Source organism: Pseudochaenichthys georgianus, chromosome 15 (assembly GCF_902827115.2).
Source record: "Pseudochaenichthys georgianus chromosome 15, fPseGeo1.2, whole genome shotgun sequence".
Classification (NCBI taxonomy): Eukaryota; Metazoa; Chordata; class Actinopteri; order Perciformes; family Channichthyidae; genus Pseudochaenichthys; species Pseudochaenichthys georgianus.
The window spans coordinates 4,018,383-4,034,939 of NC_047517.1; the positions used below are offsets into that span (position 1 = coordinate 4,018,383).

At 46.1% G+C, this 16,557-nt stretch overlaps 2 protein-coding genes across 4 annotated transcripts in view; both read right to left on the reverse strand.

Annotated features, from left to right (window-relative positions):
* Nucleotides 1–1,764, reverse strand: part of fbxw4 (F-box and WD repeat domain containing 4) — a 104,028-nt gene extending 102,264 nt beyond the window's left edge. The window contains exon 1 of one of the 3 annotated variants that reach the window (XM_034100085.1): nt 1,478–1,764. In XM_034100085.1, coding sequence (XP_033955976.1) covers nt 1,478–1,608 — 131 coding nt within the window. In that variant the 5' untranslated portion in view covers nt 1,609–1,764. Of the gene's footprint in view, nt 1–1,376 lie in introns of all 3 variants that reach the window. The other 2 variants (XM_034100084.1, XM_034100083.2) reach the window with 2 other exon arrangements.
* Nucleotides 1,765–10,770: 9,006 nt separating this feature from the next.
* fgf8a (fibroblast growth factor 8a) lies at nt 10,771–16,502 on the reverse strand. Its single transcript, XM_034101312.2, has 5 exons — nt 16,471–16,502; nt 16,347–16,383; nt 15,600–15,780; nt 14,096–14,202; nt 10,771–11,096 (listed from the first exon to the last, which is right to left on the reverse strand). The coding sequence occupies exons 1-5, from the start codon at nt 16,500–16,502 to the stop codon at nt 10,815–10,817; spliced, it is 639 nt and encodes a 212-aa protein (XP_033957203.1). The 3' UTR covers nt 10,771–10,814.
* Between the last annotated feature and the right edge of the window lie 55 nt (nt 16,503–16,557).

The window sequence follows — 16,557 nt, forward strand, 5'->3', positions numbered from 1 at the left end:
TAAGTCATGGATGTTTAAAGTTGAACTTCTTCATATTTGTCTAATATTATAGTTCACTTTTCATTCAGGAAGTATGACGCTGCACTGTCAGTACGCTTCTCCATGTTTGTGATTGGTCAAATGTTGCTAACCCCGCCTCTTTCATGTGAACGCGCACATAACTAGATAGGACAAAGCTGGCTTGAGTTAACGAGTTGATAACCAGCGTCGTAGGACCGCTTAGCGAGAGAGCGTTTGTTTTGGATTAGGTAAGCCAGCTAACTCAAACATATCCAGGTTATGTTGAGACGGCTTCGCAGTACGGGCCTCTGGTCTGAGGTGGAGACATAGACACAGCTTATGTAAAAGGTTAAAACACAGACAAACAGTTTCAACTCATGGGCCCCAAGGTAGGGCTGCTCTTTTAATCACGATTACAATTATGGCTTCCAACGATTACGAAAACAACGTAATCGAAATAAAACGATTTTTTTTTTTTAATTATTACTTTTTTTTTGGTTTTTCAGTTGAATTATACTTAAAGTTCAGGGTAATCAACTGTTAAAAACATACTGTTCACATTTTTTTTCTCCAATAAATGGATGTTTTCAAAGTCAATGAATAATCGCATTTAATAATCGAAATTACAATTATTGACCCAAATAATCGAGATTATGATTTTTGCCATAATCGAGCAGCCCTACCGCAAGGCTGTTAAACCTACACTCCTAAATTAAGTTGTTATTTTGTTTCTTCTTTACTTGCTTGTAAAGCGCTTTGAGCACCAGGAAAAGCGCTATATAAATGTAATGTATTGTTATTATTAAGTGCAATACTCTGTATGACTGTTTAAATGTGTACACTTGTGTAGGCTACAATGACAATAAAGGCTTTCTATTGTACTTGAGGTAAAACAGATAACTCCCTGCGCATCAGACAGAATCGGGGAGTTGTTTGAGGTTAACAGCCTGACATGTAAGGATTTACTTTGCTGACTTAGGAACCTTTTCTGAGAAAATGATACCAAGGCAGTTCTTGTGTGTGTGCTCATATAGCTCAGTATTAAATGCATACACATGTGATGAGAGAGCCCATGTCTGGGGGGGACGGTCTACTCAGGATGGCCTGCTTCTGTGAGGCCAGCACCCCGACTACAGGAGGGCTGACTCAGGATCTCTTAGGAGAATCAGGAGTAGCTAGCCATGGATCTATCTCTCTGTGTGTGTGTGTGTGTGTGTGTGTGTGTGTGTGTGTGTGTGTGTGTGTGTGTGTGTGTGTGTGTGTTGCTCATAACACAGCCCAAGCTAATGCTAAGCTACACGCACACACGCACACACACACACACGCACGCACGCACACACATCAGGGATGTCATCAGTGTGCGACTGTTATCTTACATGTCCGTTCCATTTCGAGTAATTCCAGTGTTTAAACATTCTTTAGCAATCTTCCTCCACACTTCGTCTCGGCTCACAAAGCGGTAAATACTTTTACAAACTTGAGAGAGGCGACTGAGGGATGTGCAGTCCAAATGGGACAATATATGGTAGAGAACGTCCTCCGGAAGCTGGGACAGCAGCAGCATTCTGTGCGGGCAGCGCTGCATGGATGTATAATAAGAACCTGCATACAGGAAGCGGCACCGGGACAACAGCTGATGACGACAAGCCTACGCGACCGGACGTGATGACGTAGGGCGCTGGGTTTTGGTTGTGTGCGGCAGCTGAATAGCGCTTTGAAGTCCGGACAGTGAGGACTGCCTGCCGGGGAGCCAGGCTGCGTCTCAGCGCGGACCCATGGAGCTCAGTCCTCCTGGTCCTGGACAAAAGTGTTGATCATTGAAACCAGTGGCGGCGCTAGGGGGTGGCTACTTGGGCTCAAGCCCCGGATGATTTCTGAAAAGCCCCGGATGTTTCATTTAAAAAATAAAAAATAATAATAGGCCTAATATATATATATTTTTTTTTAAATGTCTCGGGAGTAATGTGCAGTACCGGAGTCCACCAGAGAGGCAGCTGCTGCGGGACATTAGCCTGCGTACTGCGTAGCCTTCCCTGCCCTGAGGAAGAAGTGATCCTTCCTACTAGTGCCTGACGAGTTTTAAGCTAATAGCCTATAAAGTTATGGATATTAGAAAGTTATTTTCATCGAAGCAGGCGCCACAAGCTGCAGCAGCAGCAGCAGCAGCAGCAGCTGACAACAATGTCATCACCAGCAGTGAAGAAATGGATGTTTCAGGTTTGTGAATCTAATGGTGATATCTGCGCTCTGGCTGACTGAGTAAGAAGTGAAAAAGAGTGATGTAACGTTAATGTTATAGCTAGTAAACATGGAGTAACCACACTAAGTATACCCTTATATGCTAGTATGTATACAGAACATGGCTAAAAAATATTCTAAGATGTAACGTTACCCCTTCATACCTCAGTCTACTTTTAAGACACTAAAATAACGTATTCCAATTTTTATTTTGTTTTCGCGCGTAGAATTATACCGGCTCACGTTTCAGCACACATAACAACGGAACCATAGCAACGGAACTGACTGGCAACAGTCAAAAACGTGACTCTTACACACAGCGGCTTTGAAAAAAGCTTGCCGGCGGGCGTGTCTGAAGCTCAACCTACAACCAATCATATGAATCTCCCGCCCCTGACACACAACCAGCGGTTTGATTGGCTAGAGCTTGTACTGGCATATGATTTGATTGGCTGATGCTTTCACCGAAAGCTTCAGCATCTTCAAAAGTTGAACATTGCTCAACTTGTGCAGCCTGAAACGCCAGGAAAGCTCCGCTCTGCTTCCCACAATGCAGTTCGGCGAAAAGTGACGTCACCCCATTCAAAGTGAATGGGAAGAAGCTTCCAACGCCGCTATGGACGGGCCGTTACACTCTTCACGTCACAAACAAGATGGTGGATGAGAATAGATCTATAAAACGAGAAGCAATGCGCCAGAATCAAGGTGAGACTATCCGCATCCTTTAAAACTCTACGCACATTCGTTTCACCGAAATAAGTAAACGACTGTATTTGAGTGAGTTAAGGCATTCCTTTTCTTTCTATAATGGGTTTTAATGAATAAGTGGTCTCCAGTGCTTTTTGTCCGCTTTAAGGTATTATTCAGGTCGGGTTAATGTTGCTCTCAAAGTCCACCAGATTGATGCTCTTAACTTCAATATTTAAAAAAAAAATCTTCCCGGGGGAGCATGCCCCCGGACCCCCCTAGAGTAGGCTACGACCCCCCGAAAGGATGTTCGGTCCACCCCCTACTTGTAAAAAAATAGAACTTTACCCCTGCACTCCAAACAACTCCTGGGCTAAGCCCCGGATCTCCTACAATCCTAAATCCGCCACTGATTGAAACGATAAGATTAATTCGAAAGTTGTATTCCTGCACTTTGCAAATTACAATAAAGTATTCAGACTTCAGAATATTATTTTTGATTTAATTTAGAAATGATTTTGAATGATTTATTTTTGTATATTTCATTTTAAAATATATTTTGTTATTTGAGTGTTTTATTTCAGTTGTAGATTTGATGCTTTCAGATTCAGAAATAAAGTTCTATCAGAACTATCTTTTTCCAAAATACACTTATTAGGTTATTACCGGACTGCACTTGTGGTATCCTTCTTGCTCAGAAACAACATTCATTCAGTTTTGTTGACTTCTCTGAATTCCAGTTTCATTCACCGATTACTCAACGAATGATAATCGTGTGAATCCTTTCAGCAGATTAGGACATTAGAGCTAATTAAAATGTATTCCCTGGCAGTAGCACACATACCGTATGTATCAGCTTGTGATTTATTCAGACATTGTGCAGTAAAAGGAAAGTGAGTCTAGCTCAGTAGGGCCCTGTTTAGTCACTACAACTGCCAAGGTTGTGTTACGGTCAAATGACTACTAAAAGTTGATTGACCTTAGGACATTTTGTGAGGCGCTTAACCGTTTAGCATCAGTAGCATCAATTTGTGCTCATTCACATCATGAGGGTCCTCAAGCCTGCAGTGAGGAGTGGCATCCCTGTAGCTCTTTGATCAGCTGAGCACAACCGCACATAATTGAAATATGCAGATCGTTTTTCAAGACATGTCCCGTTGTTGAATGCTGTGCTTTCTAAAAGGCCATGTCCCAAACACTGGGCCGTCGAAAAAAATCATTTATGGTTGGCTTTCCAGCTGAACTGTCATGAGTAAAAGGAAATGAAGAGGTTGGGAGGAGGGTTACGGGAGTGGAGGCGAGATTTGGGGGTTGCAGTGGGGGTGTTTTAAGGGGCTATGGAAGGGAGGGGGGTCTTCCCTTTTGATGTTTTTAGGGCAGCAAAAAGGGAGGGGGGCTCTGCCTGAGCTGGCAAACACATTTAGCCAGTAATTGTTCAGATCAGACTGACAATCAGTCTTGGAAATGCATGGACAAACAAAAGTTTACAGCTCCAATTGGAAGAGTCAACAGGTCTCGCATAAGGCCCGTACATAAACAATGAAACTGTCGAGCTGGAGCTTCACTTTGATCAGTTGTTTGCGTTTCAATTATCTAGCCTGGTCGGACTGGTGGCTTTTGTTAGCACTGCTGAATGGGGGCTTGGATTTAATGGGCCTGCCTGTCATTTCTGATCCTAAGACTAGCTCAAAACAGTACCGTATAAAATCTCTTATTACATAGTGATTGTAGTCAAGTAGTTCTACTCAATAAAAGCATATGGTGTGTGATGACGGAAACATAGAATAACCATATAAGACTAAATGGCTCTTATTTCTAACATCTGTGCATCATTTCCTACAACTGTCTCCACACTTTACCAAACAGTAAAGCTGTATTCATAGTTAGTGAGGATAGGCTGCAATGCATTCCAGTAGACTGCAATGTCTCTCTGATGCATGATGGTTTCATTGTTGTTCCCTTTTCGTTTCCCAGACTGCCAGGAATACATTTTTGCAGATAAAACAATATGGTCACTTAGATTGGATTGACAACGTTTAGAAACTGAAATTCAGGATGGAAAGACCATCCAACTAGCTGTCATATCTTTTTAAAGGGAACATTTTTTATTTCTTTCCCTTGACACCAGTTCATTATCTTTCAATGACACGTTTTTCTGAAGCAGTAGATGGACTTGAACGTACTTGTTTATTTGTTTACTTGTTTACTCCATAAAACCTAGTAATCTATCATAGTCTTTGTTATTACTGAATTGTCAACAGTGGATTCAAATGTACTAAAAAAAACAACAGCTTTGGAGGTATCTTCATGCCTGACGATCAAGTGATATTCCTGAATGAGGTTCTTGAAGAAATTCAGATTATTATTTTTGCATGACTCTGCAGTGTGCTTCCTGGGAATAGACTCTTCTCCCTAAATGTTTGCGAGCGTATGTGGCTGGAGGTTGTAAGTGCTTCTTGACGGGGCCAGCTTCTGTAGTGGCTTGTTTCGGGCTGCTTAGGGAGGCAGGGTCGTGTTCTCTGTTCACCCCTGCTATTCTACAGCCTCCACAGGGGGCGAGGCAGGGGTTAAATTGCTCCCTAAGCAAATGAAGAAGGTAGCTCGCTCTGTTTGTTTATCCGGGGTTAAGAATGATGGCTGTGGCTCAATAAAGTGGATGAAAGCAATGTTACCCCCGTTCTTCAGCGCTGGAATTGCTCCACATTTGCATGGCAGCATTGGCGACACAGAAGGTGTGATTTTTCCCACAAGTCAGTTCACTGAGGTTCACTCTAGCTTTACAGACACCGGAGGAGGTGTGGGGGGGGGCTAATTGAATCCATTTACACAAAGTCCACTTGCCTTACAGAGGCTCTGCGGAGCCACCATAAAGTCACGGAGCATGTGCCACCATACCGCTGCATGTCATCAGTACTGGTGCATTACATCAGAGTTATCACAGGGAGAAGGCTCTCCCTCAGTGAGTGGATGCTAGGCAGCGTGGGGAGTCCGAGGGGACAGGTCCCTCTGCTAATCCAATGTGGAAGGAGTTAAGGAGATTAATGTCAACTTTTGTCAAGACCTTTCATCCTTGGCTGTGGGTCGCCCTGCTTTCAGGTCACCAACTACTAGTGAAGGAATTGTCAGCAAGTGCAAGGTCACACAAGATTTGTATTATAAAAAGATAATTAATTATTATTAAGATACTCTATTGGATTTACTTGACGACTGATGAGCTATAAGGGCGACCATGCAGTATCGTGTGTTTTACTCCTTTAAGATAGCAAACTACTTAGCTTGTTTATGTTACAGAGACCCAATACTTAATAAATGAACTGCAAAAATAATCAACAGATTTATTGAAAATATAAATAATTGTTGTCCCTGACCAATGTTTTGTGACCTATGTTATGTTTAGATGAGCTGGTTTGTCACAAACAAACTAGTATATCTTATCAAAGTCCTGAATCTGCTCAGAAGCCTATTCATTATATCATGGCTGTCACTGTGCTTAGAACAAACCAATTCCAACTGTCAGACACTCACTCACGCATGCACGCACACACACACACACACACACACACACACACACACACACACACACACGCACGCACGCACACACACACACACACACACACACACACTCACACACACACACACACACACGCAAGCACACGCACGCACGCACGCACACACACACACACACACACACACACACACACACACACACACACACACACACACACACACACACACACACACACACACACACACACACACACACACACACACACATACACAGTCAAGTGTGATTGTCCAATCAGAATGAAGCTGTGAAAGGAGGAAGATGAAACGGTTACTGAGAGTTACGGGCCTGATGGAAGCAAAAGCCTAAAAACAAACACAGTGGTATCAGTCCCACAACAGCAAAGCACTCTGACACTGACACGCTGTTAGCTGCTAAACTGGGATGATAGGGGGGGGGGGGGGTTGACCTTGTTATCCCTGTTGGGATCAGACTAAGAATACCCTCCATGTTAGCTTTCCCTGGTCAGGTTTCAGATGGGAGAAAGCAAAGGCCACAGCATTTCCCTTCTGCTCTGCTGAAAAGCTGCTGGTGTGACAAAGTGAACCCATCAGACTCACAGAGTTCTAATGGTTCCAGTGAACACACATATAAAGAGTTAAAGGCTTGTACAATCCTCCAATGAAAATCTGTTTGCTCAGAAGTGGTTGTGAAGGGAAGTTTCAAACCTGCACACCACGCATAAATCAGGCCCCATCTCTTTCCCTGACCACTTCCCTTAACCCGAGTGAACAACGGTATGGGGTAAATGAGACATGTGAAGGAGAGTTCTAGAGGACCTAGGAAAAGACGGACGGGGTGCTCACCGCGGTACGTGGTACTGCACTTACATCATTGTTATGCATCAGCTGCATTTACTGAGAAGGTCCGAAATATAATGAGGCAATAACTGAATTGCCACGGTACACTCGAAGTAGATGCGTGTTCAGTTTGTGACGGAACATATGCAGAGTTTCTGCTGTCCTGATGTCAATAGGGAGCTCATTCCACCATTTCGGAGCCAAGATGTTTTTGAGGGGTACATGGGTCCCACTCGCAGGGATGGAGTCGCAAGCCGATTGGCTGACGGTGAGCGTAGTGCACATGCTGTGTATATGGTTTAATGACATCCAGGGCTTTGATAGGAGCAACTTTGATAATGGATGCTTGGTAATATATCGGTCGGGTCCCCAGGGCCCTGAGGCTGTGCGATGAGGCCCCCCGACACCACCTAGCGGCAGCTGGAAACATTAGCAGTACATGACTTGATCAAATGAAAAGGTGTTGTAACATCAATCTCTTGCTTCTCACTGTTGAGCATTGGATAGGGCATGCATGGGGTAAACACGAGGGTCAACTCTCTGCTGTGAAGCTCAGAGGACCATGGTCTGAATGTAGCAAAGATAGGGATGGCTGTGGACAGAGATAGGTGTGGGCCTCTCAGTCCCAGAGTTTATTAAAACATGTAAAACAGGGCACTATACAGCAGGTATAAAAGCACCTTAGATGGAACACCTATTAGCATTTACACTGATGATGTAAAAGAGTAGGTCGGCATGTACGTACCCCAGTGCAAATCTGTCAGAGCAGAAGGACCTGATGGGATCTGATGGGGTGGGGGGTGGGGAGGTGGGAGGTGGGGAGGTGTGCAGGGCCAGACCTGATACAGTGAGAGGGGTTAATGATGCTTCTTTAACTGAAGAGGCAGTGTGGGGTTTTAATGCAGGTTGTATACAGCTGACATTTCAAAAGATGCATCATAAAGGAAAGAATGGATCACCAATGGCAACAACGAAGGGATGCAGACAGCAAGACCATTCTAAAACATCCAACCGTCAGTTAAACCGGGACGCAGAGAGACATGCCTCCAAAGGACGAGGGCTAGGTGACGAGATGTGTGGACGAGCAAGCAGGCTCATGCTTTGGGAAAAGACAAAGGTGCAATTGAACACCGTGGAGTCCTGGAGACTGAACGGTCAATGTCATACCAGGGCAAGGAGAGAAGAAGTTATACTGGGAGATTATAACACATACAAATCATAACTTTATTAGGTTAGTAGACAAGCAATAATATTACCTTTAAATAGGTTCAACTGAATAGTATTGCTTTCAACTAACCTAATACAGTTATGTGGAACTATTTAATTAAAGTCAACGGTTCAGTTTTTCAATGTATCAAAAGGAGAGATCTAGGGAAGTAATTCACTTCTTAAAGAAGAAGAAGAAGAAGAAGAAGAAGAAGAAGAAGAAGAAGAAGAAGAAGAAGAAGAAGAAGAAGAAGAAGAAGAAGAAGAAGAAGAAGAAGAATAGATGTGTCTTCTGGACCTGGAGTTGTGGAAGCCCCGCCCACCTCGTGGTGCTGTGATAGACAGGGGCCTGCAGCAGCAGACAGGCAGGGTCCATGTTTGAGAGCCACACACATGCGTGCTAATCCAGGGTTACCATTTGTCTCATCCACTGTTCCACTGCTCCATTCTTCATTTGTATTCTTATTTAAATTACGTCTAATCTCTGATCAATTTATTGCCCACAAAAAAAAAAGGAATATATTGATTCAGAACACGTTGTGAATATAATATAATATATTGGTAACAGATTGTTAACCATTCAAGTTTTAGTTTGGTTTTCTTAATTAGGCTGCATGAATCTAAAATCCGTGCATCAATCAGAGCTTTTCTATACTCCATTTATTATTTATTTTATAACAATTGTTTTTAACAAGCTTAATTTCTTCTTCCTGATTCAAGATTGAAAGGCTTTCACATTATATGCACAGTAGTTACAGTGTAGTTATGGCAATGCGAAACCTAAGTCCCGAGCGCCTCCAACAATACAATATATTATATATGGGACACAACAGAACAATACAAAAGGAGTATACTGAAGGCAGGCTGTGGCTCAGTGTGCGGGACCTCCAATCAGGGGACAGCCAGGTCGAGCTTGGGGTGGTCCACAGTGCTGAATGTACTGAAGTCGCTTTGGATAAAGGCGCCTAACAAATTACATGTATGTAATGTAATGAAGTAGAATAAAGGCTAACATGTTCAGTCTGTCTTCAAGTGTTCATCTTTATTGTCTTCATTGTTAGTTTCCACATGCCTAAAACAACCTCAAGCTAAATGTAAAAGTTGATGGCTAAATCAGAGCGTTTGAGAAATTGTGCAAGGCATACAGTAATAGTCCGAATAGTCGATTAGTCGTTTCATTAATCGATAGATTAATCGATTATCAAATGAGTCGTTTGTCGCAGCCCTATTGTAGTTATCCCATGTTTAAATACAACGTGTTACTCAGCAACCCTTGCAATTTGGGATATTATTTTGGGTTGGTAGACCTCGGTGAGCTGGTCATTTCACAAGTAGCTCACCAGCCAAAACAGTGTGGCACCCTGCTGTAGACTGTTGTATGTGTGTAGTTTTGTGTATGCTGTGATTGGGGTACTACTAGTCAGTTCTGAAGGTTTCACACACCTTAAAACTCAGTATTCAGATACTTATTGTTCAGTTAGAGTGCTGTAGCTCACAGCCAGAGCCCCCTCACCACGCTGAACGGACACCAGCTTCCCGAAGTGAACACAGACCATCCGCCGGCTGCTGGGTAACTGTTTAGGGAGCGCTCCATTTCAAACGCAGCAGCAGCGTGTCACATTTTAAACCAAGACTCTGAACGCTTGATTTCCACAATAGCTCATTCGTTGCACATGCTTCTCTGTAGACTGACGGAGCTCAGCAACATTAGGACAAAGCTGATCAGGGTTTCACAAATGGACTTGTGCAGGCATGTACCAAACAAGAGTTTAATATCAACATTTTAATGTACATTTATTACACATTTTAAATAAATATTCCATCCATAACATTTTTGTACACATCTTCAAATAAAAATATATTTATATATGTATAAAAACACTCATTCAGGGGGCAACAGAAACACAGAGGGTGAGGGGCAGTGGCGGGGTTCCTTTCTCATCAACACAACAGTCCGCAGGGGAAACCCGTGATTATCAAACGTAGCTGCCGCATTGTTCAATCAACGGGAAGATGGAGGAAGGGGTCAGGGGGCACGTGGCGCTCCTGCAGTGCGTCGGCAGGCCTTCAAGTGTCCAGCGGACCCCAGGGGGCAGGGCAAATAAAACCAGCACGACTCCAACATGTCCCCGCAGTCAGACCTGAAGCCGAGTGCATCTAAAAGCTAAGGCTGGAGTGAAACATACATTTCTCACATGTCTATGTACAGTTTGTCTGACTTGGAGGGAAATATAAAAACCACTCGCCTACATATGAAGCTATAGCTATGCTCAGTATAAAAGGGGGAGGGCCGAGTGGGGGCAGCCTGAGCCCCCTCCTCAGTGCTCCGAGTAGCGTGTGCGCTTAGTCCTCTGGTTGAACGGGTAGTGGATGAAGTCAAAGGGCCGGTGGTGGCTGGTGAGGGCGGGCTGCACCCCCTTCGGCAGCCGCTTCATGAAGTGGACCTCGCGCTGGTGCTGGCGCGTCCGTGAGCCTTTCCGTGGTCGCCCGCGGCGCGTGAACGCCATGTACCAGCTCTCATAGCGCGCATTCCTCAGAGCTGTGTAGTTGTTCTCCAGCACGATCTCCGTGAAGATACAGTCCCGGCCCTGCCCGCTGTTCTGCACACAGAGAGGGAAGCACGTCAGAGGGTCTACAGAACATTACAGAGGCCGATCAGAGAGGGGTGCTTCAGCCCCCTGCAGCAGCAGCCACCCTGTGGCTCTGCTGCATGGAGCCGCTCTGCGTGCAGGTCAGCTCCCTACTACCATCAGCAGATCTTTAAACACTGCAGCTCAGGCTGAGACAAGAGCAGAGCAGGAACACTGCCTCAGAGACCAGAGTCAGTCAGGGCAGCCGACACACTGAGCCCACTGCCACAAGCATCGTGTTACACATAGGCACGATGCACCCAACAACCAACAACTCACCATCACACACGTTCACACCAATACACACATGCAATCACACACACACACACACACACACACACACACACACACACACACACACACACACACACACACACACACACACACACACACACACACACACACACACACACACACACACACACACACACACACACACACACACACACACACACACACACACACACCCCAGGAGGCCAGGAGGGCTGTTACCGGGCCAGCAGCTCCGGGCAGATGGTGTTATAGGCAGGGTACTAGGTGGAGGGGAGTGAGAGAGTGTGTGCGTGCCCGTGTGTGTGTGTGTGTGTGTGTGTGTGTGTGTGTGTGTGTGTGTGTGTGTGTGTGTGTGTGTGTGTGTGTGTGTGTGTGTGTGTGTGTGTGTGTGTGTGTGTGTGTGCATGTGTGTGTGTGCTCGTGTGTGTGTGTAAGGCTGTCAGCTCTGTGTATCAGCCTCACAGTGAGATGCGTGCTCACATGGGCACAACATTAGGGAACACAAGAGCAGCACATCTAGCCCTAACCCTAACCCTAGCCCTAACCCTAGCCCTAACCCTAGCCTAGCCCTAACCCTAACCCTAGCCCTAACCCTAGCCCTAACCCTAGCCCTAACCCTAGCCTAGCCCTAACCCTAACCCTAGCCCTAACCCTAGCCCTAACCCTAGCCTAGCCCTAACCCTAACCCTAGCCCTAACCCTAGCCCTAACCCTAGCCCTAACCCTAGCCCTAACCCTAACCCTAGCCCTAACCTCACACTGACTTCACATCAGTATGAACAGAACAACGAGCCTCTGAACCCAGTGAGTGATGCTATAGGCTTCACTGTGTCACATGTGTTCACATGACTCCATCTCTTGGTTCTTCTTCTCTTTCAATGAAGTGTATGAAAGATGAAATCACTATTCATATTTCCAATGTTATGGTTTAACACATTACGGGTGATTCAAGGTGAGGAGTCAGTTCATGGGCAGATATCCAAGTGCACTCAGTGGGAAGTAATATACTATATGACATGTGATGTCTCTGACACCCTGCAGCCTGGTGGGACATGTGATGTCTCTGACACACTGAAGCCTGGTGGGACATGTGATGTCTCTGACACACTGAAGCCTGGTGGGACATGTGATGTCTCTGCCACACTGAAGCCTGGTGGGACATGTGATGTCTTTGCCACACTGAAGCCTGGTGGGACATGTGGATGTCTCTGACACCCTGAAGCCTAGTGGGACATGTGGATGTCTCTGCCACACTGAAGCCTGGTGGGACATGTGGATGTCTCTGACACCCTGAAGCCTAGTGGGACATGTGGATGTCTCTGCCACACTGAAGCCTGGTGGGACATGTGGATGTCTCTGACACACTGAAGCCTGGTGGGACATGTGGATGTCTCTGACACACTGAAGCCTGGTGGGACATGTGGATGTCTCTGCCACACTGAAGCCTGGTGGGACATGTGATGTCTCTGCCACACTGAAGCCTGGTGGGACATGTGGATGTCTCTGACACACTGAAGCCTGGTGGGACATGTGGATGTCTCTGCCACACTGAAGCCTGGTGGGACATGTGGATGTCTCTGCCACACTGAAGCCTGGTGGGACATGTGGATGTCTCTGACACACTGAAGCCTGGTGGGACATGTGGATGTCTCTGACACACTGAAGCCTGGTGGGACATGTGGATGTCTCTGACACACTGAAGCCTGGTGGGACATGTGATGTCTCTGCCACACTGAAGCCTGGTGGGACATGTGGATGTCTCTGACACACTAAGCCTGGTGGGACATGTGGATGTCTCTAACACACTAAGCCTGGTGGGACATGTGGATGTCTCTGACACACTGAAGCCTGGTGGGACATGTGGATGTCTCTGACACCCTGAAGCCTAGTGGGACATGTGGATGTCTCTGCCACACTGAAGCCTGGTGGGACATGTGGATGTCTCTGACACACTAAGCCTGGTGGGACAAGTGGATGTCTCTGACACACTGAAGCCTGGTGGGACATGTGGATGTCTCTGACACCCTGAAGCCTAGTGGGACATGTGGATGTCTCTGCCACACTGAAACCTGGTGGGACATGTGGATGTCTCTGACACCCTGCAGCCTGGTGGGACATGTGGATGTCTCTGACACCCTGAAGCCTAGTGGGACATGTGGATGTCTCTGCCACACTGAAGCCTGGTGGGACATGTGGATGTCTCTGCCACACTGAAGCCTGGTGGGACATGTGGATGTCTCTGACACCCTGAAGCCTAGTGGGACATGTGGATGTCTCTGCCACACTGAAGCCTGGTGGGACATGTGGATGTCTCTGACACACTGAAGCCTGGTGGGACATGTGGATGTCTCTGACACACTAAGCCTGGTGGGACATGTGGATGTCTCTGACACACTGAAGCCTGGTGGGACATGTGGATGTCTCTGACACACTAAGCCTGGTGGGACATGTGGATGTCTCTGCCACACTGAAGCCTGGTGGGACATGTGGATGTCTCTGACACACTAAGCCTGGTGGGACATGTGGATGTCTCTGACACACTAAGCCTGGTGGGACATGTGGATGTCTCTGACACACTAAGCCTGGTGGGACATGTGGATGTCTCTGACACACTAAGCCTGGTGGGACATGTGGATGTCTCTGACACCTTGAGCTTCTGCAGAAAACACAGTAACACCAACTCACTGCGTTGCTCACCTTGCCGATGAGCTTGCCCCTCTTGTTCATGCAGATGTAGAAGCCTGTCTCCGCGCCCTTGATGCGTACTCGGCTCCCGAAGGTGTCCGTTTCCACAACCAGCTTAGCTAGAGAGATCAAACCGAGAGAGTTCTGTTAGCTCAGAGCGAGTCAGTGACTTGCATGTATGCAGACATAAAAGCGTGAACAGAACACACACACACACACACACACACACACACACACACACACACACACACACACACACACACACACACACACACACACACACACACACACACACACACACACACACACACACACACACACACAGTCTGAAGGACCGTTCCTGGGGATCTATGCAAGCTGAAATGCTTGCAGAGTGATAAAACCACGTGTCTCTCGGTCCGGTGAAGCTGAAGAGGCGATCCTGGCAGGACCATCACGTACATCTACATTGACCTGACATACGTCCACGTCTCTGTGTCCCTCAGTCGGACAGAAAGACACAGGACATGTGGAGAGCTCACGGAGCAAAGTAAAATACTGTGATTATTCTGCTTTTGCAAGATAACGTATATCAGTGTGCAGAACACAATGTGACACTGCACTGATCTGACATGCTCCCAAGTGCTCTCCAGAACGTTACAAGCAGATAACCTTTTATAAAACATCATTGTTGCTTATTGACTCGTAGAAATGCTTTCAGTGCCTGGACCAAAGGGTTATTAAGGTCAACACTGAATATAACCACCTCACACACACACACACACACACACACACACACACACACACACACACACACACACACACACACACACACACACACACACACACACACACACACACACACACACACACACACACACACACTCTCACACACACACACACACACACACACACACACACACACACACACACACACACACACACACACACACACTCACACACACACACACACACACACACACACACACACACACACACCACACACACACACACACACACACACACACACACACACACACACACACACACACACACACACACACTCTCTCTCACACTGTCACACACACACACCACACACACACACACACACACACACACACACACACACACACACACACACACACACACACACACACACACTGAAATGTCAGTAGTAAAAAGTAAAAGTTAGTCAAAACAGTAAAAGTCCAACATGGACAACATAGAAAGAAAGGAAGTGTAGAAGTAACCGCCACATTAGTTCTGTAAACCCATCAGTATTGTTTTTAACAAAGAAATGTTTTGTTAAGTACTATACAATTGCAGTCACAGGCGAAATGTATAAACCCTTGAGCCTGAAGTGTCCACGCGATGAGAGGACAACTAAAGAGATGTTATTCAGTGGAGTGGAGGTAAAAGAGAACAATAATACTTTTTGCATTTTTGGAATATTTCAAAAACGTATTTTGCTTAACTATACAAATATTTTTTGAAGAACACATTTTAAAAATAAAAAGTGATCCAGTTGAACTCTTACCGTGTACGTCTCCATCCTCCGCCATGGCGTTGATCTTCTTGTTGGGCAGGACCTGCACATGCTTGCCGCTCGTGCGGCTGTACAGCTGGTAGATCCGGATCAGCCGGCGGCTCACGCGGTCCGTCACTTTGCTCTGCTCGCTTACATGCTGCGTGAAATTAGGCGGGGACTGATTGGTTACCTGTCAGAAATTAGATGTCATCACAGTAATCAGTATGTGTACACGAGCCTTATGAATGTATTCCATACGACATGACACTAAACTGAGATGGAAATAAACTAAGCTATGATAGTGAGAGTCTGCCGGTTGACACACAGGGAGGATGTTGTTGTTTTCCCCGCGTGACAAATGTAACAAGTTCCTGAGGCCGCTGCCAAACACAATGGACAGCTTCTGGAGGCCCGCGCGCTGATTACAGGCTGCGCGTCCGCCGCAGAGCCCACCGTGTGGATGTGGGTCTCTGCGCTGCGGCGAGAGGACTGTTACGGACGGAAACATTGGCTCTGGTGACTCCCCACGACATTTCTCACTGGATTCGCAAACATTTCCCTGGCCCGTCTGTGCCCGCGCGCATCGTGCCAGGCCCGGTGTGTTCAGCAGCAACCTGCCGGCATACTGCTCTGTATCATATATTGTGCTGATATCTATCCTCGCTTTAAATATTTCAGAGACTAACCCCTATAAAATTGCCCTAAAAAAAGGAAGATTGTAAAACATGCATATGAAAAGAAAATGAAGTAACATACCTGAGCATAGTAGCACAATGCAAATAAGTGTAGACATCTGAAAAGAAGAAGACACAATACAAGTTAGTTCGCACTATTAACAGAACACACGTGAAGTGTGGAGCTGCGGAGGAGAGGCACTCACAGGTAGCTCAGTGCGGATGGGAGGGCTCTCATGATGGATGGAGGGGAACAGCTCTTCCAGTATATTCTCACTGCAGGATCCTCAGAG